The sequence below is a fragment of the Chironomus tepperi genome, unplaced genomic scaffold, assembly GCF_022539635.2.
Source record: "Chironomus tepperi strain 1889 unplaced genomic scaffold, CSIRO-AGI_Ctep_v1 contig_445, whole genome shotgun sequence".
In the NCBI taxonomy this organism is placed as follows: domain Eukaryota; kingdom Metazoa; phylum Arthropoda; class Insecta; order Diptera; family Chironomidae; genus Chironomus; species Chironomus tepperi.
The window spans coordinates 1,700,579-1,727,215 of record NW_027226567.1 but is presented as its reverse complement, the minus strand read 5'-3'; the positions used below and the strand labels follow the sequence as shown (position 1 = coordinate 1,727,215).

The window sequence follows — 26,637 nt, the reverse complement described above, 5'->3', positions numbered from 1 at the left end:
ATTTTTTTTTCCCATCTAAATGTCACTGAGCATGAACAAAATAAGAAATATTTATTGTGATCTAAAATTGCTCAGTGACGAGGAAAATTTTAAAAGAAAATATCTTTCGTCTCGAGAGATTTTTTCGATTTTTTTTTGGTATTATCGAAGGTTTTCGGATGATAAGAGATGGTCAGTTACCTCTGGTTTGATTGATATGATTCATAAGGATGCACACTTATGGGTAGAATCATTGGATTGTTCTGTTCTGGAATCTGATGATTATGAATGATTGAATACTTGTAGACTTTAGTGATAAATCATTCAAAATTACCAGATCTAGTCTACAAAGCATACAGTCATCCTCCAACCATCAATCGGTCATATCAGCCACAAACTAAATTTCCATATGTTCTCAAAATAAAATTAATTTTTAGTAAATTTATTATTCAAATCTAAGGGAAATGTCTGTTATCGAAACATATTAACCAACATATGGCGGTTTGGTCTTATTAGCATGTGATGCTTGCTCTGTCACTAGTTGGCAATATTATTTTGGTTGTTTCTTGTCTACAGTTTATTATATTTGATTTATATTTGTGAATAAATGTTGTTTTATTACAAATTTTAGATTTCTCATTAAGCATGAGATTTCTAATGTCTATGACTAAACCAGACTAAGCGATCTAAATGGCTATATAAATAGTATTACAATCATTATAATTGACAAGCTTAAGCGAATATGATTTGATTATTTTTTATATGGGAATATTTAATCGTAGACTGAAAATTACACACTCGTGGGGATAATTTGTGATGATGCATGATGATTGATTCCTTTGTATCTCCTCTGAGAAATGTTGATATTTTAGTCTGATTATAGCTTAAATAGAGAAATTTGTGTTTGCTTGGCTTGTGACTTCTACGTGTATATACTTTGGATGTAATTTAATACAAATGATGCATTTTTGTTTTGTAAATGCTGAATGAAATTGGCAACTGATTGATTTCATCAAATGATGTAATTTTTGACTAATATTCTCGAACAGACAAGGAGCAGACTAATGCGTAGGCTCACAAAATTGAGCATCTTCAACTAAATTGATTGAACACACTCAGGAGCACGTCCATTTATGGGAATATGCCCATTGTCCCTTAATAATTAGGAATATTCTAGAATTGCATATAAATTGACGTAGACTTCAAACTGAGAAATAGCCTTAAAGCCCTTAAATGCCCCAATTTCAATCTCTGTAACCAAAGTCCAAATTTTCGATTCATTCAGATTCTTTCGACCCATTTCATAAATAACAGTAATTCACTGCGTCAATAAAACAAGTTAACAACAAAAAGAATTCTGCATATTTTCACAATCATCTTCTTACCAAAAATGACTCCATCGTCTTACTTCATCTCGTAAGCAAATAATGAGTTCATAAGAAGTATTGAATATATTTAAAAATTTATGAACTATCTGTTCAATGTTCAACCAAAAATTAATTACAAAGTTCATGAATATCTCAATATAAAGTCATGGGGGTTATTCAGGTTTGGAGTGATGACTCCTTTTGGGGATCCATAGGTCCATTTTAGGAATTAAAAATGGGGTTAAAATTCCGATGAAATGGATCAAAATACGTTAATTACATCGCTGGCCCAATAGAACAACTGTGGTCCTCAGATGAAGTCTAAAACTGACTCTATCCAGATAATGGCAAGCTGGTTGATGTCTAGTTCTGACATTTCTATGTCCAATCAAGCAAGTCCTATTTTCACAAACAATACCTTACAGCATGACTCAAATTCGATTCGAAATTTGTATGAAAAGGTCGACTTGAATCGACTAGACCTCATATAAAATCTGAGTCGACTTAGGGCTATTCTATTAGCTGTTTGGAAACAATCTATCCAAACGATTCCCCAAACAAACATTTAACCAATAAATTAATTACATCATTAAAATCACGTCAGTCTCCCCTGCTTCAATTCGAAAGCCAATAAAATATTGCAGCTTATAAGAGGATTTCTCCAAATGATTCATACATGCTTCAATGATCTCAGTCGACCCAACCTCATTTCTTTTTCAATGAAATTTCTTTAATAAATATAATTCAATAGAACTTCTTATCAATTCTAAGTTTAAAAAATTATGTGTAGCGTACATGACCACAAATCCGCAAACTGATAAAAGAAATATTATTGTGAATTCATTCATGACTCTTCCTTGTATAATCAAAGTTTGTTTACCGAAACTCAATCAAAGACATGTTCATACACACGAAATTGCCCCAAAAAAGAAGGCAAAAGCTGATAACAATAACATTACAGACTAAAATTAAATTTGTAATTTACAAATTGACTGAGTTTTTTTTCTTTTTCTAAAATTTATTAGCTATCAAAACAAGCATTAGCAGTAATGTGCGCGTGTAATGAGAAAGGAAGTTAATCATCGACACTGTCGAGTTTCGTTCGAGATGAGAAAAATATACAAAAAAAAAAAACTTTTAAAGACTCTACTTGAGAATGAGTCATTATGACATGTGAGAGTAAATCTCCCTTTTTTTTGCGCTACGTTGCCATATATTGCTTGTGCTCTCGATCGCTTCCTACTGTCGAATGTGAAGATGAAAAGAAAATTTTCAGAAAATGCATTTTGATGATTCAATATTTTGAGGATTGATGAGAGGATTGATGAGAGGTTAAATGAGTTGCAGCGTTTGCCTTCATACTTGTTAGGACATTAAATTTCTATAACATCATTAAATTGAATGACACTGTTGTTTTATTGATATTTCAATGAACTATTCAATTTTATTAACACAATACAAAAATACAAAAAACACAAGAAAATTGCAATAAATAGTCTCAAAATCCTTGATTTTTAGAAATCAAAGATGGTGAAATTTATTAATTATTATGTTTTATGTTATTAATGAGGTATGGAGGGATGTTGAAATTGTTATAATGTTTGACAATTAATTTAATACAATTTAGAGGGTCATTCTTAGCATTTGTAGTTTCATAGACATCGTTTGCTATAGTAATACATGTTGAAAGTGAGCAATCCTCAATTTATGGCAGTGGTGAGCAACCTGAGTGCCGCGGCACACTAGTGTGACATACACCGAATGTCAATTCTTTCGAGGCTTACCACCAAGACATATCGCAACACACATGCTGCCCATTACAAACTCTAAAACACCCAATAACCAACCAAAATCCCTACCAATCCCTGCGTCCATCAATTAATTCCCTTACATTCCTCTCTTGTCAGGCCTCTTGTTTTAATTTTATTTATTTACATGTAAAGAAAAGTAATTTTTCGCGAGGCGTGAAAATAAAGAAAAACAGTCATGGGGACTTTTTTTCATCTCTTGTTGTATGTTTATTATAAATTTTAATCTTGTATTATTATTACACATCAACCTATAAATACATTCAAAACAAACTACAAGAAGCTCATCACGATGAATTTTTCACACTATAAAGAAGAAAATTTCATCATTTCATCACTTTAAATCTCTTAAAAGAATGTAAATTGAGATGAGGATGTGAAAAAGAATTTAATGTTATTTATTCTTGAGATGCAAGTGAATGGAATGGATTGAATTTTTATAAAAATAATCAATTTTTGAGTGTTATGATAAGTAAATTGAGTTTTGGGGTTGTTTATTGCTTTTGCTCCGGATTTTTCTATAAGAATTAATGAAAATTCAATCATAATTGTGTCGATTTTCATGAAAATTTGATGAATGAAAATCGCAAGTGAGAAATCCGCCATAAACTGAAGTTGATCCAACGTCAGTGATGTCGAATTTTACAAATTTTTGTAAAAATTGATGAAAATTCAGATTAAATTGAATCGATTTTAATGAAAATTTAAAAAATGAAAATCCACCAAAAAATGGAGTTAACCCAACGTCACTGATGTCGAATTTCACAATATCACGCAACATCTCTTTTCAAATGAATCTCAATCCATTCCTCAATTAACTTTTATCCAATAAACTCATTTTTATCCTTCAAAATCAATTTCATTTTCAACATTTATGCAATAAAAAAAAACTTTACACATATTTAAGCACCACTTCTCGACATAACACTCAATAATTCTGACTTTCTTTACGCTTATTCTTCTTCAAGTCCGACCTTCAAAATCGATTGCAAGCAAAAAAAAATATGAAATATTATTTTCAAGGACCGACAATCTCTGATGACACATTGGTAGTTTGCATGCTATTTTATGTGTCTTTATTAACTCAACCGTGAGTGGATGTAATTGAAAAGGAATGGGCACTAAGTAGCTGCAAAATGTGTTGTGGCATTGATGAATATTTCAAAAAAAAATAATATTATTGATTGATTTATAAGCTTTTATTCTGCATGTGATTATGGTGATGATTTAAAGCAATTTGAGTGTCTTCTTGCTGTGCCTTAAAGGTGATGCAAAAATTGAAGAGAAATTTTAGTTTTTTACGGATTATTACGGTTTAAGTAGTTAAAAATGATTAAAAACTTTTTTGGGGTTGGCAGTTTTAATGACTGATTAGGTTGTAATGATGAGTTTTGGATGAAGTTTATGAGAAAATTAATTTATTTTGGGATAGTTTAGAAATGGAAATTTTGAGGTTAGGTGGAGACAATGAGGAGGAAAGTTAATGATTTTTTTGATATTTATGCAAGTCTGCTTTCATCAGCTTTCATCGAAATTCAAGCTTTTTGGCTATTTATTGACATTTAAGCGAAGCTGACCATTGCCCATGACTTTGGAAATTAAAGCTAATTCCTAGTATATGAAACTGTCCAATCTACACTACTTTGGGTATTTATGTAAGAAATAATTCAGAAAATCCAGAAAGATCCAAGCAGAACATCTCGAAACATCCATTTCCCATCCACGCAAGTCAACTTGTTGCATCAATACAAATTACATCCAATCAATTAAACATTGCCCATCCCCTGAGTAAATATTAATACACAATCGTCTATATCATGCATATACACATACACACACGTCATTAGTATGCTAATTTACTGCAATCACAACATGTTGTTTGTCTTCGAACGTAATTCTCTACCGCTTATGGTTAAAGCCCACACATAATAATATATTAACTCACTTTGTGTTCAAATTCGTCTCTTTTTTTATTTTGTTCCTAAGCAATTATTTTTCAATTTCACGATTTACTCATGAATCCGTTCCGATGATGAAAAATTGATGAATTCTTTCCAGCCTTTTTTTCCGATCTACGCCCTTGAGTGGATTTTAAAAATTTGATGAGGAGGGGGAAATCTGTTATTTTTATGACATTATTGGCCATTCAAATCGCATAATTCTAAATTTTCAACGAAAATCAAGTCTAAAACATATTTGATTACTTTAGTCTAATCGTGTAATGAATGTTATTGACATCATTTTGCCTTTTATAGTATATTAATTATGTATGGAAATTAAGTTTTAAGTCTACTGGCGATTAAAATAAAAAAGAAATGAATAAGAAGCAAAAAAAATAAAGAATGAACTTGACTGTCACATGTCTCATTTGATCACAGTTGTTTTATACATGTATATATTGAATATAGCATTGATTGGAAGCAGTTAAATAAATTTAATATATTCAACAATCATTTTTCGTCTTTATTTTATACTTTTTTGACATTCGCATGTAGAGATGACGAGCTAAAAGTGTAAACGAATGGGGTCTTTAAGCATGTCAGTGAAGAGAATTTAAAAATTATAAAAAAATTAAACTTAAATGTTGAAAATTATGTCCAATTAAGTCACACGAAGAAATTGCCTTCATTCATTTTATGTTTATTAATTGGTTAATTATGAAATAATGATCATGATCGATAGCTGTAATGAGCATAATTTAGTAGCAGAATTTCCTATAAAAACTCGCCTAGAATGAGACGGAGACATTATTTTTAAAATTATATCGGTATGAAATGTGGATTTATCGTCATTTTGTCTGTTTATGAAGATTGATTTGTGTTTATTGCAGTGGAAGTTATAGCTTGCTACTTTTTTGTTTACGAATTCATGGTCAATCGAGTTTAATTATTGATTTTTGACTTTAAAAATCGATAAATTGTTTTTGAAGCGGAGAAAAAAATAACAAGTTGATAATCCCCTAAGAAATAAATATATTTAAAATTTAAATAACCGTTAGATACATATATGCATTTTAATTGCTAAATCATTCAAATTTTCACCTCAAAAGAATTTCTTTTCAATATTTTCTAATTCAATTCCAATAAATGCGTCGCATTTTCTCAGTATTCTCATCTCTACATTAAACACATGGTATATAAATGGATATTATTTACAGTAAATTCATAGAAAATCATTACTATTTATTAAAGTCACATACAATTGAGTGTTGGTTGACTTGCTTTGATTGATTCATAACAATTATTCTCAATTAGTCTTTAAAGTTTCCATTATGAATGAATACATATGTGAATGAATTAAAGTTGATCTATAGAAGGCGATTTAAGATTCATTAAAGTGTGAAATACCATCAAGTATTTATGCATAATTTTTTAATCGTCCATTACATAAATGGACATAATTCATTATTAAAAAACGTTGATACTTGAGCTTATTTAGTCTTATACATACAACCCCCAGTGTGACCTGTAAAGTGCGACCTAAATTACCATATAAAATATTGCCGCTGTTTGCTCGTTTATTCGCAAATATTTTATTATTTTTTTAAATATTTCCTTTCGATTTCATTACCGACTAAAAGTTTTTTTTTTACATTTTTATTTCAATTTAAATTATAAAGAATGAGAAAAAATCGAGTTTTTGTTTCACTTCCAAAGTAGCTCACATTCATACTGTTTACGCGCACCCACGCTTTGTTCCACATTTTTCCCCTTGACTGATAAAACATTTTTTTATTACAAACTTTTTTGTTTGCATTTTTTTTTTGTCTTTTCCTTTCCTTCTTCCTTTCTTCATCTGCTGCTGTTCATTGAGTTGTAAATGCAAAAATATTTTTTTTTTCTTCTTTTTCTTATGGAAACGACATGATGATAAAAATGATAAAATAGCGTACGATAAAGTACTCTCAGACGCACGCATAGCCATGAAATGAACAGATGAGACCGTATGACTTTACTTCTTTTTATGCACTTTGAATTTTATATATTTGCAAATGACACTCTAGTTATTGTTACATGCATTATGTTGCAATGGTTTGCTTCTTCTTTGTCGTCATGCACATTCCATATTAATCTGCATTCAACATTGTTGCCGAATGGAAAAGATCATTTGGAATCAAGTGACATTTTTTAAATTATTTTGCATTCTTGTGTATTTTTTGCATCTCGTTACAAATGGCTTTGCGGAAGATGGTGGATAGGTTAATAGAGTTGAAGTCGATGTGGGAATATAGTAATGTAGATTTAAGTATTGAACTTTAAGCGTATTATGTGGGTGGAGATGTTGATTAATTGATATTTTATCAGATAATGCGCGCACAATCTCGTGTAAAGCGCATTTTGCGGATTGAGTATTAAAAAGTATGTCTTCGCAGCGTGTTTTGAAAGAGAACTTTAAACTAGTTTGTATAGTACGCGCATTATCTATATGAAATAAAAAGCAATCAGACAAAATGTCATTATTTACCTAGCATACATCATTCATTCCTAGTGAATATGACGATAAGAATGGAAAAATGAGAAATTGAAATTGCAGAAGACTTATTATTACAGCATCAAGCTTAAAGAATGGAATCGACAGGCGTTAAATAATATAATATTAAAATGAAAATGATGTCATTTATACTGCATAATTAATTTTCTCTGCTCTTAGTAGCTTGGAGTCGATGAAGAAATGAATAAAAAAAAATAATATCCAATATTTCCTACCCGACTTAATAAATTGTCTAAGTAAACAAGAATAGACGACAAATACAAAAAAAAAAATAAATAATGATGGCACATGCTGTACAGACACTGGAGTAGATTGTTGTCTAGTGCGAAATAAAATATCTTTGCAATTATGAATGCTGATGATCGAGTTGAGATGACAACAAAGACAACGATATAATAAAAATAGGAGAATAAACACTTGTTGATGTCATTGAAAATGAGCGCATTAACATTTCATATTTATTTATTCATCTTCATGCATAGTCTTTTTGTCACTAAGCTTAAATGTATTCGACTATCTGATGTAATGTCATTTGTTTTTTTGCTAAATGCGTTTATTTACACAAAAGCAGGCAATTTAGATAGCTTGAATGATTTAATAATTCACTTAAAATGGTCGTTTAGATGACATGAAAAATATATTTCCGCAAATTTCCAAGAACTGGAAGTTGTAGAACGTAAAAGCCTTTTTATTAGTTTTTTGCCATTTTGATGATACACATGAATTGCTTTTATGACCATAAATTATCCTCAATTGTTGTAAAAGTCCAAAAAACTTTGCGAAGTGGAGACAAAATTTAAATTGGTTTGTTGACAATGAAAATTTGAATTTTAAAAAGTCGTTAAAAATTTGAAATCAAAAAAATTGTTAAAAATTTGAATTTCTAAATGTCAACAGTCGTTACTTAGTCACTTACCAAAAAATTCCCGGTTTTAAGTCTCATGTAAAATATCATTCCAATTAGTCATATTCACCATGTACTTATTCAAGCAATCCGTCTTCATTACATTTGTTCTTCATTCTTCATTTCTTCAACCTTTCATCAAACATCATGTCAGAATTTTATTCAAACATTCTCAAGCATTAGTCATAGAGTTTAGGGATAAAGAACTGAAATGAATTTCGCGGCTTCAAAAAAAAAAATTTCTTCTTATTCCTTTCACATGCTGAGTATTTTAATTTTTTTACATTCTTTTTCTACCATTTCTTGCGTGACTCAAATGTGAAATTTTCATTTTATAAACCACATTATTTAATATGAAAAGAATGTCTGTGAGGCGTAATGTAGATTGAGTGGAGATCGAAGACAGATATTGAAGTTAACTCATTTGGAATTGAGGTAGAGAAATTAAATATTTATCCATCATTGTCCTCGTTTTTACATCATTCATGACTAACATCTCCATATTTTGCAAGCTCTTGTTCTTCAACATGCAAATTCTCTTCTCAAACAAAGCCAATGAACGTTAGAACTAATTCAATGTGTAAATAGTCAAAAATGAAATAATGATGAATAAAGTTTAAAGCCTCACTTCCTGTGTCGCATATTAATCAATTAAAATTGAATTGAATAGAAAAATTGCGCTGTTTAAAGACAAACTTCAATAAATTTCTATCATAAAATACTAAAATAAATTCTTCACTAACGCAGTAGCTCAATTTTTGATGAGTTTGAGGCTATTTTTAACCAGTTTGTGATAAATCGGGTGGGAAGTAATACTTTGTTTACTGTTTTTCCGAGTGTAAAAATAGAAAAATTGGATATTTTTAATGTTAATATTTACTTTAGTCGGATAAGTGATTTATTTTTGTTTTAATTATCCGCCTACATTTTTTGACGGTTTATTAAATTAAATATTTTGCAAAAATTTTGCATTTCTTTCCTTGTTTGGCCAGAACATCTGCTGAACAGATCATCACCTTCAAAAAATGCGCTCTCTATAACCTCAATTGCACATAAAATGTGACTTTTCTACTTATATGCCACATCTTTATTATTCTTCATTATGTTCGTGTTGTGAGTCATTTACAATTCATTTTGTACAATTTCCGGTTCTTTTTATTCTCATATTTACGCGTAGTACAGAAAAATAAAAAAATTTGTTCATGTTGTACTCATTGTTTGTTAAACTTAAAGAAAATATGAGAGAGAATGACTTCCACTTTAATTCAAAAAATAAAGCATTTGTATGACGATAATAAAGGTGATGATGATATGTTGTTGTTTATTTTTGGATGAGAATTTCGAGAGGAAAGAAATGTAAACAGATCTGACAGATTCATGTCATTGCTACGATATGATAATTGTTAAAGAAGCTCTTTTTTTTGGTTGTGAGGAAATCGTGTAATTTATATGCGTATTGTGCGATTTTATGAGACAATTATGGTAATACGTAGATCATGCGATAATTGAATGATTTATGTGATGATAATCGTGGAAAATCGTGATTTTTTATGCGACTTATGTGACTTTTGTACCTTGTGTTGAACTAATGCGTAGTTTTTAGACATCAATAGTTAGATTAAGACAATAACTACAAAGAAATTTAATTAAATTGTATTGGAACCAGAGAGGAATCGAATTTAGAGTTAGGAACAAAAGATTGAATCTTGAAATGCGAGAATATGAACTCTGTGGCAGAATTGTTAGCTGTATCTTATCCCTACTGGATCCTCTTATCAAATTGGACAAAAATATGTTAGAGTTAGTCACTAAATGAACTTGTCTGCAGCTAGTTATTGCGTATTTTTGTAAATTCGGCAATCACTGGCATCAAATAAACTTGCTATAAAGACACTGGGTTGTACTAACATGGTCTGCTCATGAGTATACTCATTTCTTCTTGAATGTTTGGGTATATTTGCTTTGAGGTTGTCTCCAAATTGGATACGCATGTATATAAACTTAAGAAGACCTACACAAGCTCAAATGCCACGCAAAATTAACCAACTATCCATTGCAAGATTTCACGTCCATCACCAAACCAAATCACACAATTTTCCCAATATCTTACACAAAAATCCACGACATAACTCCAAGTTCCTCTCATAACAAACAATTTCAACACTTCTTCTTTTTTTGCACAACTGTGAGGTTAATGAAGTGTCGAAAAGAATTCAAAAACTAGCACATTGTCATCTGTTTCGCACGAACATACATAACATACAATTTCTTGGATTTGATAGTTTTGCATTTACGTGTGTATAGTTTCAAAAGAATAAGGAATTAAAAAATGTATTTTTTTTGCATTTATTAATTCATTATTCAAGACATTCCAATGCATATTAGTGTCATTCTCAATAAATTATCAATTTTTATTACGACACTCTTAATCTTCCCCGAAAAAATATTAATAAAAAAACATGCTTAAATGTTAAACAGTCAGTTTCATTAGACAAGCTATAAAAACTATAAAGTAAGCAATTCCAAAAACTAAAAACAATAGAAATAAAAGGGGAAATTAAATTTATGCTCAAATTTCAGTCCACATGCATCAGAATTTCAAATTTTTTGTTGAAATGCAGTCGGAACTGAAACTTTTGTTGATGTTTTCCATAACAAATTGAAAGAAGCATTAAAAGTAATGAATGAGAATGAAAATTGATAATAAACGGCAGTAAAAAAAGGCATTTTTATGGGGTCAAATGTATGTATGATGATTGTTTGATTGCTGCCGCGTCTCATTCTTCCTCAATCAGCATATTGCTTATAAATATCAAATAGTTAACAGAATGTGCATGTCATTTTTTTATGCCTTATTGTTTCTTCTACTTATATTACAAATTCATATTACACGATCATTTGAATATTATTGAGAGAATGTATTTAGGTGCAATTCAAAATGGCTTAGCTTCTATTGTTTCGATTTTTTGATCTGTTTCGGGAAGGTTTGATTGATTTATGTGTGATTTAATGCTGGATTGATGGAAATTCTGCGATTTTTGAGGTATTTGGAGGTCTTAACTGGGTATTGACTGTGATTGCTTGAAGGTTGACTCAATTCTTGTGTGGCATGAGCTATTTTAGTCTATAATCTTAAGCTGTTAGTCACTTTAGCCTCTAAAGTTTGTTTACAATTCTGATTTCGTGAATCAGCAACGACCTATATCTTCTAAGTACTCAAATCATGAATTTATTATGAATTTACTTCTCCATTTCCATGCATTTCCATCAACTCATCAACTTCCCATATAAACATCACACAGCTCAATCAAAACTAAGGAAATGACGATGCCAACACAGAAAAACATCAGACGGAAGATATAAAAATGCATTTTCTATTTCTATTTTTCTTCGTTTTTTTGAAATAATTTCAATAAACTTTTGGATAAAATATCTTAACATGTAACATGTATACATACATTAACTTCTTCTTCTCAATCTTGTATTGCGATCTAGAAACGAGTTAAATTGATTTATTCATTTACACCATTTCAAATTGTGTGCACACATGTGTTACTGTTTGTTATTTAAGCTATTTAACTTTCATGCCATTTTTATTTGCTTATTTACCTAGCATGGTGATAACAGCAAATGGTTTTATCGTTTCACAATTTTATTTCGTAAAAATTTGAGCTTGCGTTTCGACGAATAATTTTTTTTTTACGTACAATAATTTCATTTATCGGTGTAAACATTTAAAAAAAGGGAAAGAATTCTTTATGGAATATAAACTTGATGCTGACAAAATACTCAATCATATCGTGGCACATTCCGTGAATAATTTCATGTAAACAGGTGATAACAAAAAAATTGAACGTGTACAAACTTTCAATATTTCTTCGTGCGCTTTTGTGTGGGGTTTAATGGTTTTTCGAGGCTATGTCGAATATCTTGATTGAATTTTTGAATGAATCTTGTCTGAGGGGATTTTCAAAAGTTTGTTTTGTTTTTTGCTCCGAGATAACGAGAAATATGCTTTTTACAGAACTGAATTTGATAGCTCCAATGAAGAGAAATTCAGTGTTGAAAATGCGATGTGAGGATGTTTAATTCAAGGTCATTAATGCTAAAAAATTAGTTGTAAATTATGAAATAACTTGAATTAAAAATCAACAGCATTCTCCTAAAGCCTGAGTTCACTCATTCTTCTTCTTCTTCTCAACAACATAATAAATATTACGAATTACGAAAAAAAAAGTTGAACAAAATCAAGTCATGAGTGATTGGAGATCATTTTTTAAAACACGATTCCTCCTTATAATAAAAAAATACGCGATGAAAGTTACTTTTTTGTCTTGTTTTGTTGTCTTTACAATGAGCATATTCACAAACATACACATAAATGCCAAAAAAATAATGAAATTTTTGCGAGCTTTAAGCAATCACGAGTGGGTCTACTTGACTTTAGGGCACTACTTTTCTTTTGTTTAAATCGAGACTTCCACATTCCAATTTCAATTTCATTATTACGACATATAGTTTATTATGAGCTGACTTAGTTATTTAAATGATTGACTGAATGAACCATAAAAAAATTGTAACTTGGGAAAAAAGACATTAAAAACGCGTTTTAAATATTTCACTTTTGAGACAAGGGAAATGAAGAAGAAAAGTCATTAGAAGACATAAAAAACAAGTCATGTGAGAGATACATAAGTTGATTACTACTTTACATACATTCTTTTCTTCTTACAAAAGGAATTCTCATTTTCTGTCTGAGAAAAATATTTTTTGTTAGCATAATTCATAAAAAAATAGAGGAATGCTCTAAAAACATACATAACTTGTTGTCAAAAGTCACAATTAACGGCGAACAATTAAGGACAGTTTGTCAAGTTTTTTAGGGGAAATTCTTTCTTAAAATAATGAAAATGTTTTGTGTTAATTGAAAATTTTAACTCACTTGCAGTCGTAAAATCCTTAAATGCTGCAAATTCCATTTCCTAAAATAGTCTGACCTGATTTCAGATAATGTAAAAGTTTTTAATTTTAAGTGTTTATGGCTCGTTCCATTGATTAAATAATTACTTTATTTACGACTGCAATTAAATTTATTCACGATTTTTCATTTTGTCAACAAACCGAGATGATTAAATTTTAAAATTACAAGTAAAATTCTTTGAGGTTTTGAACTTTTAATGGCCGTTAATTATTTAATATAATTGTAAAATGTAAATGACATCAAGTCATACAACTTTCAATATTATCAAAGGGCTTTAAACTTCTACGACTTATTATTGTGCCTATGCACGACTGTATTCATTATCACGAAACAAGTGTCCCAGAAATATGTCAAGTACAATGAAATACAATTGTCAATAGTCATTTTATCCAGATAAGAATATTAAACATCCAATATCTGTTTAACATATTCCATAATAAGGAAGACTTCGCATTTCCGTTCAAATGGTATAAAAACTTGTATTTTTAGATGATAAAAAAATTGATTTATTCATCAAAATAAACTTAAAAAAGAGCCAATTCGATCTAAATAAGGAAGATCTAGTGAATATTTCACATTTATCTGCGTCATTCTCACAAGTTTCCTTACAAAATCCAATTCATCAAGTATTATCGACTTTTTATATTTCTAAAGGCATATGGCATTATAAAAACCAGATGATTGTCTTACAACATCCATCTGGCGATTTTTCTAGCCTTGGTCAATACGCATATATCTCTATAAAACAAGTTCGATTTGTTTAGAGCATAAGATCATTTCTTAATGCTTAGTCTAAAGGTGTTGAAAACGTGCAATAACATTTACATTCTTACCGCTGCTTAAAACACAAAACACAGAGAAATAATGGAAAATGAAATGAAATTCACAAGAATTGATGATGAAATAAACACTTGGGCTCATGTATCAAATTTCCATAAAGCGTATTGAGACATCAAAATATCATTTTTGTATGCACATGTGTATTTGTTTTGACTATTTTTAGAATCTTTTTTTTCCACTTCTTATTCGTCTTATATTAATAATTGTCAATGTTTCTTTCTTGACTTCTCATTTGCATCTTTAGTCATCTTCCATGTTTGTGTCTTATATCAGTGTGCTTGTGACTTTTATTGAATGATTTATGACAAGATGTTGCAGTCGAATATTTATAAAGGTTCATTTTTGTTGTTCTGAATGGCTCCAACTATCTAAATTGGGAATTTTTTGTGAATTGATTTTGACGACAGATGAAAAAATTCAATCTGATGCTAGATATTTCCGTCTTTGGAATGATGAAGTGGTGCCAATTGCTTCAATTTTGTGATATTCTTGATGGTTTTGTTTGAAATGGTGTCAAAAGCTGTATTTGGAGTTGTGATTTTGATATTTGTTCAATTTTGCAAATTTACATAGAATATTGGCAATTTCAAACGTAAACAAACCGAGTTGACCAATTGTTGACTGATACACTTTTTTAAATTTTAAAATAACGTTAAATTATAAATCTTGTTTATGACCGCTAAATCCAATTAATTACACACAATTGCGCAATAATCAACCAGAAAACATGCATAAGAATATAGCAACAAAAGCAATTCATTGAAACAGAAAAATAAACTTATGATACATGACACTTTTAATTCGATACTTTTCTGTCCTCGAAATCTAGCCCACTTGGTATAAGAGAACAAAAAGCCAAGATAAAGAACAAAATCATAAATTTTAACTCAGAAAATGCCCACAAATTGAAAATTTTAAAAGTCAATCAATTTTTATTGTGCACAACTTTTATTCTCAATATAATTGAAATGTAAAACTTATTCTAAGAAAGGGCGTCTATTAGTCATTTCTTTTTACGACCTAAGACTTAAAGATTGACTCAATTTCAATCCACACATACACGGGTGGTAAGGGAGTCGTTCATTTATTAGGTTACACTATTATGAGGAGACGGAAGCTGCCTCCTTGTTGGGGGCTTATGGCGTCCATGTAGCTGTCAAACGGAGATGGCTCTGTAAGGTTCCGCTGCGGAACCGTCGAGTTCCGACATTTGAGACGCTCGGAGTTGAGACTCTGTTACATTTTCCATGGAGAAGATGCGAAGTGCGGTTCAAAAACTCGACTTTTTGTGTTACTTAACAGCTGAATGCCCCCCAATTTCCATACACATGAAGAAAAAAATGCAAATGTCATCGAGTGTAAAATTATTTTTTTATTGCTCAATTCCTTTTAATTATATTTTCTTCTCTCCATCAATTGCATTCATTATACAGAGATGAAATGTCTCGATTTCTATTGTATGCGCTTAGAAGTGCTCATTTTTGTGGCACATTATAAATTCACTCAGTTAGACATTCAAGACATGAATAGCAAGAGAGAAAGACCCTGAAAAATGCTACGAGGCGCAACAAGCAAACAAAAAATTCGTTCGCAGTTTCTTTGTCTCGATGTCGACTACGGAATATAAACAATTTTAATAGCAAACGAATTAGAATTAAATAAAAATGCGAGCTTCGTTGGGTGTTTTTTTTTTCTTTTTTTGATAGCTGTGCAAAATATATGCGGGCTTAAATTGGCAAAAATATATTTTTATGAGAATCATGGATTGTTGACCTTTTGGATAGAAATGAGAATGATGAGGTCAAATAAATAAAAAGTGGGTTAGGGGAATCAGTGGGAATTGAAATGAAAGCTTTTAAATTTGATAAAATTGGACAATTTTTGTTCTATTGAATAATCTTGGACTGTACTCGAAAGTAAATGAAGAAGGCTCCTGTAAACCTCCTGTATCAGCTCCAAATGCACTAATACAAGCCTTATTCAGTTGTGTCTCTTGGATAAATCATCAAACGAACCTTGAAAATGCTGGAATCTTGTACAAAAAGGCGCCAAGATCTCCCAATTCTAACTTTAGATTCATACTCAAAAGCTAAAGTTTTATTGAATGACATGAAGGTGGAAAGCAGAGAGTCAACAAACATTAAAATATGCATAACATCGTTGGCGGATGTCCACGTTATTTCAGCTGTTTGTTGTGCTTGAGGAATTAAAACAAAAATGACTAAAAAAACTAATTTTGTTCAAAGGTGTTGTTCTCGTAAAAAAAAAACTTAAACGAATGCCTAATCAACTTATATGGTATGAGCACGAGAATATAAAATATCAACAAGAAATGAGCAGCTAATTGCTCTTTGTTAATTGCCATTCATGCTCATAAACACAATGTGATTCCAAGAATGTGTTTTTTTAAGGAAGATAAAGATAAATTTTTTTAATGTCGATCGCGTAACTGCTTAAAACTATAAATAATTTTTTTGTGTGTATTGCGCCAGTGACTGATCTCATTGCTCGGACTCACTACTTATCTCATCAACTAAATCACCTTTTTGTAATTCATTTTTTTTATCGCAATAAAAATTAAGCCACAAAAATTGCTCCTCTAATGAAGCAAGCTAATTAAAAATATATGCTACTCGCAAAAAAAAAAAAATTATGCGCTGATTTGTCATTTCCGCTCACTTCTTCTTTATCTTGGAATTTTTTTGTGTTGCTTCGCTGTTTCTTGTTTTTGCAACAATTGAAATAAAATTTTTCAAAATATAAAAGATACAAAAGAAATGGAAATGAGGCAGTCTTTTTTCTCAACTCAATGTGTTTGCAAAATGTTAAGCTTGATGAGGGTTTTTGGGTTGTGATTTGAATTGAACGCATTTTAGAATGGATTTTATTGTAGTTTGACACCCCTTAAGAATAATAAATTGCATACTTTGAAGTTGTATATCCCTTTTTGACAGAAATGAAGCAAAAAAATTGCAAATCCCTTCAAATAGTTTCACATTACAAACTATATAGTTTCATACCCCTCGAAAACCTCAAAATTCATCAATCTTTAAAGTGATTCATCACAATAAAATTAGAAATTTGACAAAAGCCATAATATTCGCATCTTAATCACCAAAACATCATTAATAAGTAATAAAATTCATCGAATTAACGAGTTGTAGAATTTTACCTGCAAACCCCTATTTAATAGATTCCAAAATTAGTTTTCAGTGACTTTAAATATAAATTTATGCAAATTATTACTAATAAAAGTTAATCATGACTATTTTGGTGTCAATACTCGCAATGAATTCCGCATAAATTTTAATCATGATATTCTGAGAAGTCTTAAATCAGCTTGTTAATTATCCCTGACTGCTTCTTTGTTCCAGCATTCATAACTCTTTAATTTTAATGAATTTTATGAGATTTCATTAAAAATTTATTTATTTATTGCGCACTTAACTGGACAAAACGTGTAATAAAACTCATAATTTCATCTCTTGAGGAGAATTAAACAAAAATATGAAACTGAAAGTTGTTTAGCCGTCTAAATGAGAGAGATTCCCAATCGAGATCATGCTGCGAATTTATAATATAATTCAATTATTGTACATTTCTTGACTTTTATTTTCGCCATGACCGCACAAGCAATAATAAAAAAAATAAAGCTAATGATAAATATGGAAATGAATTGTTTTCATTGTGATTAATTGCCAACCTAACTAAAATATTTTCTTTCTTTTTATTATCTTTACAGATGAACAAAAGTCTATCTCTTGGGAAGATCCATTACCAAGATCCAACAGTATATCAAATGCAAACGCATTCAATCCGCAATCTGTAACGAGAAAATCGAATAATAGCATTATATCATTTCCACAACGTCATAATTCATATAATTTGAATTCAGTTAATAACAATCAGGAGACGAGTTTTTATAATCCACAAAACATATTCAATTTTAATAGTATATTGAATAATAATCATCTGATTAATAATAATAGTAATAACAACGATAATCTTGTAGAGAATAGTATCAGTAGTGATAGTACATCACCGTCAGTTAATGACCATTCCAACACAGTCACTTCTTCATCATCAATAAGTACACAAATACAGCAATTACAACCGCCAGAAAAGCAACATCAACAGCCGTATCAGCAAAATCATTTATTAGTACAGAAAACGCACAGGAAACTGGAACATACGCCATCAGCACGTAGCAACGTCAGCTCAGAGGACAGCTGGTGTCCATCAGAAGATCATGATGCTGATGATATTTCATCATATAATGATGACGACGATAATTTAAGTGATCGCAGTACCAGTCTGATATCAACACGAACAAATCAGCTGCGACTGACCTTTAACAAGGCAAAACAACACTTGTCACTCGATAAATGGCGCAACAATTCATCCTCATCAATCATGCCCAGTACAACACACAACAATTCCCACAATCAGGAGTCACCTGGTGAGCCAATGTCGCGTTTGACGCGATGGTGGTCCATGAGGAGAGGTAGTCATCAATATGATTTAAGTAATCCAAATAGTCCGATTCGTAGTGGTAGTATCGAGAAGGATGTTGATGATAAGACAGCTACAAATGGCAAAAAAATGCCATTGTTGCAAGAGGTATGATAATTATTTTGTTATTTTGAAATATTTTGATAGCTATCTGACATGTTTACAATTGCTCTTTGATCTCCTGCTAATATTTTTTTTATATTTTCAATTGGAAGCTTGTTGGTAAATTATATAAAGGTTATTGAATTTCGCTAAAGATAGAGCATGTGTTAAGCTTTCAACAATTTATATACATTTTAATTGAGTACTTACATGTCTTTTTGGGGAATTTTCAATAAGTTTATTGCGAAACCAAATGTTTGCTGTCAAAATAATGCAGGATACTAAACTACACACTTTTGTTGGTCAATTAGTTTTCATATTTTCACACCCTTTGAATAATACAAACCAAAAACATCCGTTAAAAAAGAAATTTATTAATTTTCATTCTAGACTGAGGAAGATCATTCACAAACAGATGGTATTGGAATCAATTCGATTCATAGTCGAATTGAGAAACGTTCAATACCACTCGTCATGCCCCCAGCACCCACAAATCTCTCACCATTACAGTTGAAACGACGTCACATCATATCCGCAATAGTTCATAGTGAAAATTCATATGTTTTATCGTTAGAGCGACTAGTCAAAGTGAGTAGGATGAACATTGAAATGAAAAACCACAATTTAATTAAATTTTTTTCAATTTTCCCACATAAATCACAGGATTATAAAAAGCCACTCGAGGAAAGCAATCCACCGATATTGAATAATTCAAAAACATCAATTTTATTTCATCGTGTACCAGAAATACTTCAATGTCATGTACTCCTCCGAATAGCGTTAAACGAATGTATACGCAATTGGGATCGAGATGAAAAAATTGGCGATGTGTTTATATCCTTTATTACGCAAACAAAGGGTGCCTTTAGTAAAACACATGTACTCGATGTATACAGTGGATTCATCAATAATTTTTCCAACGCAATGGATTTGGCAAAGGTTGAAACCAAAAGAAAATCAGCATTTGCCGATTTTTTGAATGTTAAACAAATCAGTGCCCATGATCGTTTGTCATTTTTTGGTTTGATGGTGAAGCCTGTTCAGCGTTTTCCACAGTTTATTTTGTTCTTACAAGTGAGTATTTGATGTTAATTTTAGAGATTTCTATGAATTTCAATTATAACGGCTACTTAGAATTCAAATATTTTTTTGGATTATTGATGCAAAAGTTTTGCATCTTTTCATCAGAAAATTCAAAGTTTTAAGTAAAATTAGTGAATTAAAGCTTCAAAACTCAATACTTTACTCTTTTGAATCATTTAAATCATAAATAAGGTATGCCTTAATTGATATTCAGCCAAAATACGCAAAAATATATCCATTAATAGATTTATCTGTATCATTGACTGTAACTCAACACTTTTGTTAATTATGTCTGGTTTCATTTCATTTTATGTTACAATTTACAATTACTAGTTAGTAAATCACAAGATCAGATAACAATTTGTAAATGAAACTTCCGACTAGAGCCATGAAATTTGTTAATTATATTAAGAAACTTCATTTTTCAATGAAAAAATTTACAGTTCTTGAATAGCTTCTCAAATAAAACCTATAATTTGTTTCCATAACGCTTATTCTATGCATTTTCGGTTAAATTTGCTTAACTCATTCATATAATTTGTCTAATTATTATATGACATAATAAGTATGAGATAATGAGCAAATATTTTCAAATGCCCATTCTCGTAAGATGTTTCCCCTTAAGCTCAAAAATCTCTTAAAATTATTGAACCTCGAAGCTAAACATTCATTGTTTTTAATGCGTTAAAAATTAACGTGACAATCTTTTACATTTTTTTTTTTTCTTAATTTCGTTTCGTCTATTAGGATCTACTTAAACACACACCTCAAGGACATCATGATCGTATGGCTCTACAAATGGCGTTAACGCAACTTGAATCTTTAGCTGACTCACTCAATGAACGTAAACGTGAGGCAGAACAATATCAAGCATACAAAGAGATGTTGAGTCAAATTAGTGGAACATTCAATACTCGGTTTTTATCCAGTGGATCATCTGATCAGCGTAATAATTATTTATTACGTGAAGATAATGTTACCCAACTGGAATTTGGACAAAATGGATTGTTGATTAAGACAAAGGCTAGACGTCTATTGTTGGCAAATGATAAAGTCATTTGTGTATCGGTGGCACCGAAACAAGATTTTGGTGTAAGTGAGAAATTATCACTCAAATGGATGTATCATGTAAATGATGTTCAAATTGTTGATAATCAAGCATCAGCAACATTAAGTCGATATATTACAAGCGGTCTCAATCGTGGCGGTAGCCTTAAATCAAATCATAGCGGTAGTGGCAATGAATCTTCAATAAATTTATCATCACAAAATGCTACGACAAATAACAACTCTCATTTTTCAAACGGTGCTGATCTGGCCAATGAGATGTCCGTATTAATGCACGACTATAATTTAATGTCACGAGTGCATGACTTGATCGGACAAATGAAAGGAGAATATACGGAAATTAATACGAGTATAACAAAGAATGTCCTTAATACAATTCAATCGAGTATTCGTAAAAAGGACGAGGAAATGGCATGGGTCGATTCATGCTGCCTTCAATTGATCATCAAACAAAAATCTGGTAAAGAGGAGACCTTAACATTTAGAACAAATGATCCAAATGTTAAGAAAGAATGGATAACAGAACTGCGATTGGCTCAACTAGCATTAGACTGCAATAATTCACCTGCATGGGAACAAAGTGATCGTGATAATCATCGTCCATTGACGAAAATGCCATTATTTGTTCAAATGCATCCGGTACATAAATCGACGCAGCATCAAACCGAAGTAAGTTTTTTGTTTGTTTTTTATGAAATTTTACCTCATTTTCAAGATTGAATCATGAGTGGCAGAATTTTACATTTGTGGAAATGCAAGTCACTGTCTACAAGGTTGTCCAAGCTACAATAGAAAAACGTTAACTCATGATTGCCAAATCCAAAACAAAAATTTTCTAACTCTTTATCTCAACTGACCCAAAAATCTCAAAATATTTTTTATATTATCTTGAATTAAATAATAATTTTCTCTTCCTTTTCGTCTACAATCATTTAGGTACGCTGCGGATGTTATTACGCAATGAGTCCGGAACTTAAATTTCAAAAGAGAGCAACGAAAAATCGCTACTACCTATGGGTATGTTCAGTTGATGGATCAAGTTCACATATCACAATACTTATGCATCAACCAAATCATTCACAAGCTATGATAAAGGATGTGACATCATTTAGTCTCAATGATACTGTGATTACCGCAATGGATTATGTTCGTGGACGTATGGATGGAACGGAAGGTGAAATCGATTGTGTATGGTTAGGAACGTCAAATAAGAAAATTGTTATGTATGCTGGCAATAATCCAGAACAGGAAAAACAAATAGCACAAGTAAATGTTCCCGATGTTCCCACACAAATTCTATATCACGTGACATGCGACAAAACATTTATAGCACTCAGTAATGGTGATATTCTCATGTATCATAAAGAAGATCATAGCGATATATGGAATTTGAAGCAATATCATATCATAAAATTGGATGAGCACAAGACTATAACGAGTATGCTGTCGATTAATTCGCATGTATACGTTGCATGTGGCAAAAGAATATATGTATTAAATGGAAGCACCGGCGATATACAAAAGAATTTTGAAATTCAGCAGTCAAATAATGATGTGAACTTAATGGCTCATGCAGGAGTTGGCTTATGGATATCATTAAAAAATTCAAGTGTTATTTGCCTGTATCACATTGAGACATTTAAGCATTTGCAAGACATCAACATTGCCCATAATATTTTGCGTGTTACATCCAAAAGTGAAACTCCATCAAATAACTCATTATCAACAGTATACGTGACAGCATTGATGGCATGCAAAGGTCTTCTATGGGTGGGAACAAATGTCGGCTTTACACTCACTGTTCCATTACCCCGACTTGAAGGTCTTCCAATTATATCGGGTAATATCAACATTTCTTATCATGCACATTTGGGTCCAGTGACATTCTTCCTTCCGCTGATAACAAAAACTGCAATGCAAACGACAACGTCGGGTCTGCCATTAAAAGCTATAACGGCTGCAAAACTTGAAGCAAATCATGATAATGAGATGAATCATCATAATGAGACGAATCATAATCATAATGAACCCCAACATCAGCAAATACAACCGCTTAAAAATGGTCATGTTGATAAAGAAGACATTTCTAAATTGGAGAAGCAGAGATCATTAGATATCAGTCCGTCACCGTCTAAATTTAAATTACAAAGTCCAATTGTATTGAGGCGTAAATCAAATATACGCGAAAGTGACTTATCTCGCATTTCAAAAACATTGCCTCGAGGCTTTAGTGGAATCGGTTCATTCCTTAATGGCTCAAATTCCATGAGAAGTTCATCAAGCTCCGGCTCATCGGCAAATGGATCTGATAGCGGATGTGATGTCTATGGATTATATAGTGATTTATTATTTGTAAAGGAAGACTTTGATGGTCAAATGACACTTACACCGATAACAGCATTGAGTTTACATGAGCAGGCATATGAGAGTCTAAGACGTGGCAGTTCCGATCCAGATCTGGCTGCAATTCCATCAAAAGTCAGCACGCTTGATCGTCGTCTTAAAATGAAGACTGGTCGTCCACGCTCTTTAGATTTGTCAAATTGGTCTGTCGATTCACGCTCAAGTAGCTTATTCTCATCAAGTGGCAGTGAAGAGAGCATGGGCGTCAAGTATCGTAGTGTCTCACGAAATAGTTCAAATGCAAGTGCTAGTCAAAAGTTTAATGGCTCTGAATTGGTGAATATCAATGAATGTGAGCATCATCCAGCTCAAGCAACATCAACACCAACTAAAGTGGATGAAGTTGATAATAACAAAGAGACTATTGTGCCAAATACATCACAGTTCTCGACTGCGACAATGAAGACGACAAAAAGGAAGAATTTGAAGGGTAATCATCATCAACAATTGGTTGATGGTCGTCGAACGGTATTGATGTTGAATGGTGGTCGAGGATATGTTAATTGGAGACATATATGGCATAATTCACCAATTGGATCAAGTGGTAGTTCAAATTCAAATCATTCTAATGGCTCAAATGGTGAAGCACGACAACAGTCTTTCCATCTTAGATCAAATTCAGTAACGATGCCTAAATCACAATATTCAACCGAAGGACACATTATTATCTGGGAGAAGAAGCTCTAAGCTCACAAACTTTTAATTAGTGGATATATAGATGAAGAAAAATTGTAATTGTATAGGAACGGTTGAAATGAAATGTTAAGTTATGTTTTTAAATAAAAGTTAGACAATTTAAATTTCATTTAACCGTTAGAAATAGTAAAGTCGTCTAAAAACATTAAGATTGTAAATTTTGATCTAAGATTTTGTTTATCTGATTGAAAATTATTTGTAAAGCTACATTAGCCGGGTAAACGAAGTCATAAAACTATCATATAGCCGTTTTTTAGACGATTTACCAATTTTTAAAAGAAAATAACATTTAATGAATACAGAATCAAAAAAATATTATTTTTAACAATTTTTTAAATCTTTTTTGTCAACTGATTCAACAACATTTTTGTATATTTATTTTTATAGTAATTGAGAGAATTAATTTAACATCATGGATATAAAATATTTTAATACTAGTTCGTTAATAATTTTTAAATTTTGGAATATAATTTAATTGAAAAAAATGATCAAAAAAGCTTCTTGGCAGATGGAATTTGCAGTCATAAGCAAGGTTAATTTATGAAACGTTGCCATTTTTTGCGAATTTGATGAAATTTTTCCGACTAAATGCAAAAAAAAGTTTTGAAGCTTGTCATTTTTGGATAAACTTTCGACAAATTCCCATGAAATGCCAACAATTCTACAATAAGTTTTCAAGAGAATTGCCATAAGTCAGCAAATTCCTCCTACTAAGAATCATCGTCTGAAAAAATCTCTTCTTTTCTATATAAATGAGTTTATGTTACGATAATTCTAAGAATGAATTTTTACATAAGGAATGATTCAAACAGGAAATAATTTATGTATAAGTTGATGTTCATTAATAATTCATATCAATTTCATATAAGAAAAAATTTCGCACTTACATTCTTTTGTTTTGTGTAAGTTTCCTCCCTCTCCCGTCTCACTCTCTTCCATTTCCGCATTGTCATATTATTTTACATGATTTTGGAACTAGAACAAAGATAAGATAGGAAAGTTAAAAAATATAGAAAAAAATCCCCTTCTCACAATAAAAACAGGCCTAATTCTACTCACCATTAAATAAAATCCACGAAACCAGAGAAATAGATCTTATTTGTGTTTTAGTGAATATCAATTAAAATTGAACAGAAACATAGATTGTGTAGTCAATTTATATCATAAAAAAATGAATATTTTAGACTAAAAATTCTAACAAAAAATGAATTTTGAAGAAATTAAGTAATATCAATCCCCAATATACATAAAATTTGATGAAAAATTATGTAAAAAATTGTCAAAAAAATTCAGATGTAGGAAAAGAGCTTTTTGGATGAAATAAAATGTAATAAAAAGTAAAATTGAATGTGTTTTTATTTAAAAATTCAAATTATTTCAGGTTAGAATTCAAATTATGTTTTTAACGGTTATTTAATATTTGAAATATTTTCAATGAATTTTTCACCCACCTCGAAAAGTTTTTTGTAATTTTTACCCTCATTTACCATCATTGCGCGGCTCTACTATCATATTTCTGTTTAAAAACATGGCAAAAGTTATATAAAATTAAGTCAATAAACAATCCTGTTTCGTTTGAAATATTAATTTAATTATATATTAATCAATTCAAAAGAACCAGAAATTTAATTTTTCCCTCGCCGCAAAAATTTACAATCCTGATTTTGATACCACAATGACTACATTCTTCTCCGTAAAATTGCCACTGCAAAAAATTACAAAGTTAATGGATGGGTAGTTTTAATTATATAAATTTTTATTTGACTTTACTTGTTTATAAACCACTGACTATGTTAGTATTTCAACTTTTTAATTATTAATTAAATGAGATTAACTCAAAGCATTAATTGGAATTACAGCAGTAAATATTTCTATAGTAAATAAAACATCAACATTTTTGGAATCAAAATTGCATATTTATGTGTGTCAGCTGTTCAAAAAAATCTTGAATCATCGTTACTACAGCAAATGCTGAAAAAATTTCTTGCGAGGAAGAAGAAGTGACTCTTTTTTTGTGAGGAATGAGAAAAGTTCAACAATGAACTGCGAATGGGTCGAATACTAATCATTTACGTGTATATGCAACAGTTGGCACATGAAAATTTAACGAATAATAAAATGTTTTCATTTGAACGCGACAAGCTTTTGAGATTCTAGCGACATCTTCGTGTCAAAGTTTGAGGTTAGGTTGAATATTTTCATACATTTTCCTCAAATTGAAGGAATTTGAATCAAATTTTCTAGAAACGTGGCCGTCAACTTTTAATTGAAGCTTGTAGGCAGAATTGCATCAAATGATTAATTGGAATTCCAATAAAATTTGTAAACCATTAGGATTTAGCAATGAAATCTGAGAGATCATAAATGACAACGTCTGGGCAGCTCTAAACTGCTCTGAAATTT

General features: G+C 30.8%; 1 protein-coding gene across 1 annotated transcript in view; it reads left to right on the top strand.

The window, feature by feature from the left end:
- Positions 1-25,577, top strand: part of LOC139098446 (uncharacterized) — a 107,757-nt gene extending 82,180 nt beyond the window's left edge. Inside the window, exons 4-8 of the mRNA XM_070650655.1 lie at positions 18,113-18,990; positions 19,375-19,572; positions 19,648-20,058; positions 20,815-21,804; positions 22,072-25,577. Coding sequence (XP_070506756.1) covers positions 18,113-18,990; positions 19,375-19,572; positions 19,648-20,058; positions 20,815-21,804; positions 22,072-24,225 — 4,631 coding nt within the window. The 3' untranslated portion in view covers positions 24,226-25,577. The remainder of the gene's footprint in view (positions 1-18,112; positions 18,991-19,374; positions 19,573-19,647; positions 20,059-20,814; positions 21,805-22,071) is intronic.
- The last annotated feature ends 1,060 nt before the right edge of the window (positions 25,578-26,637 follow it).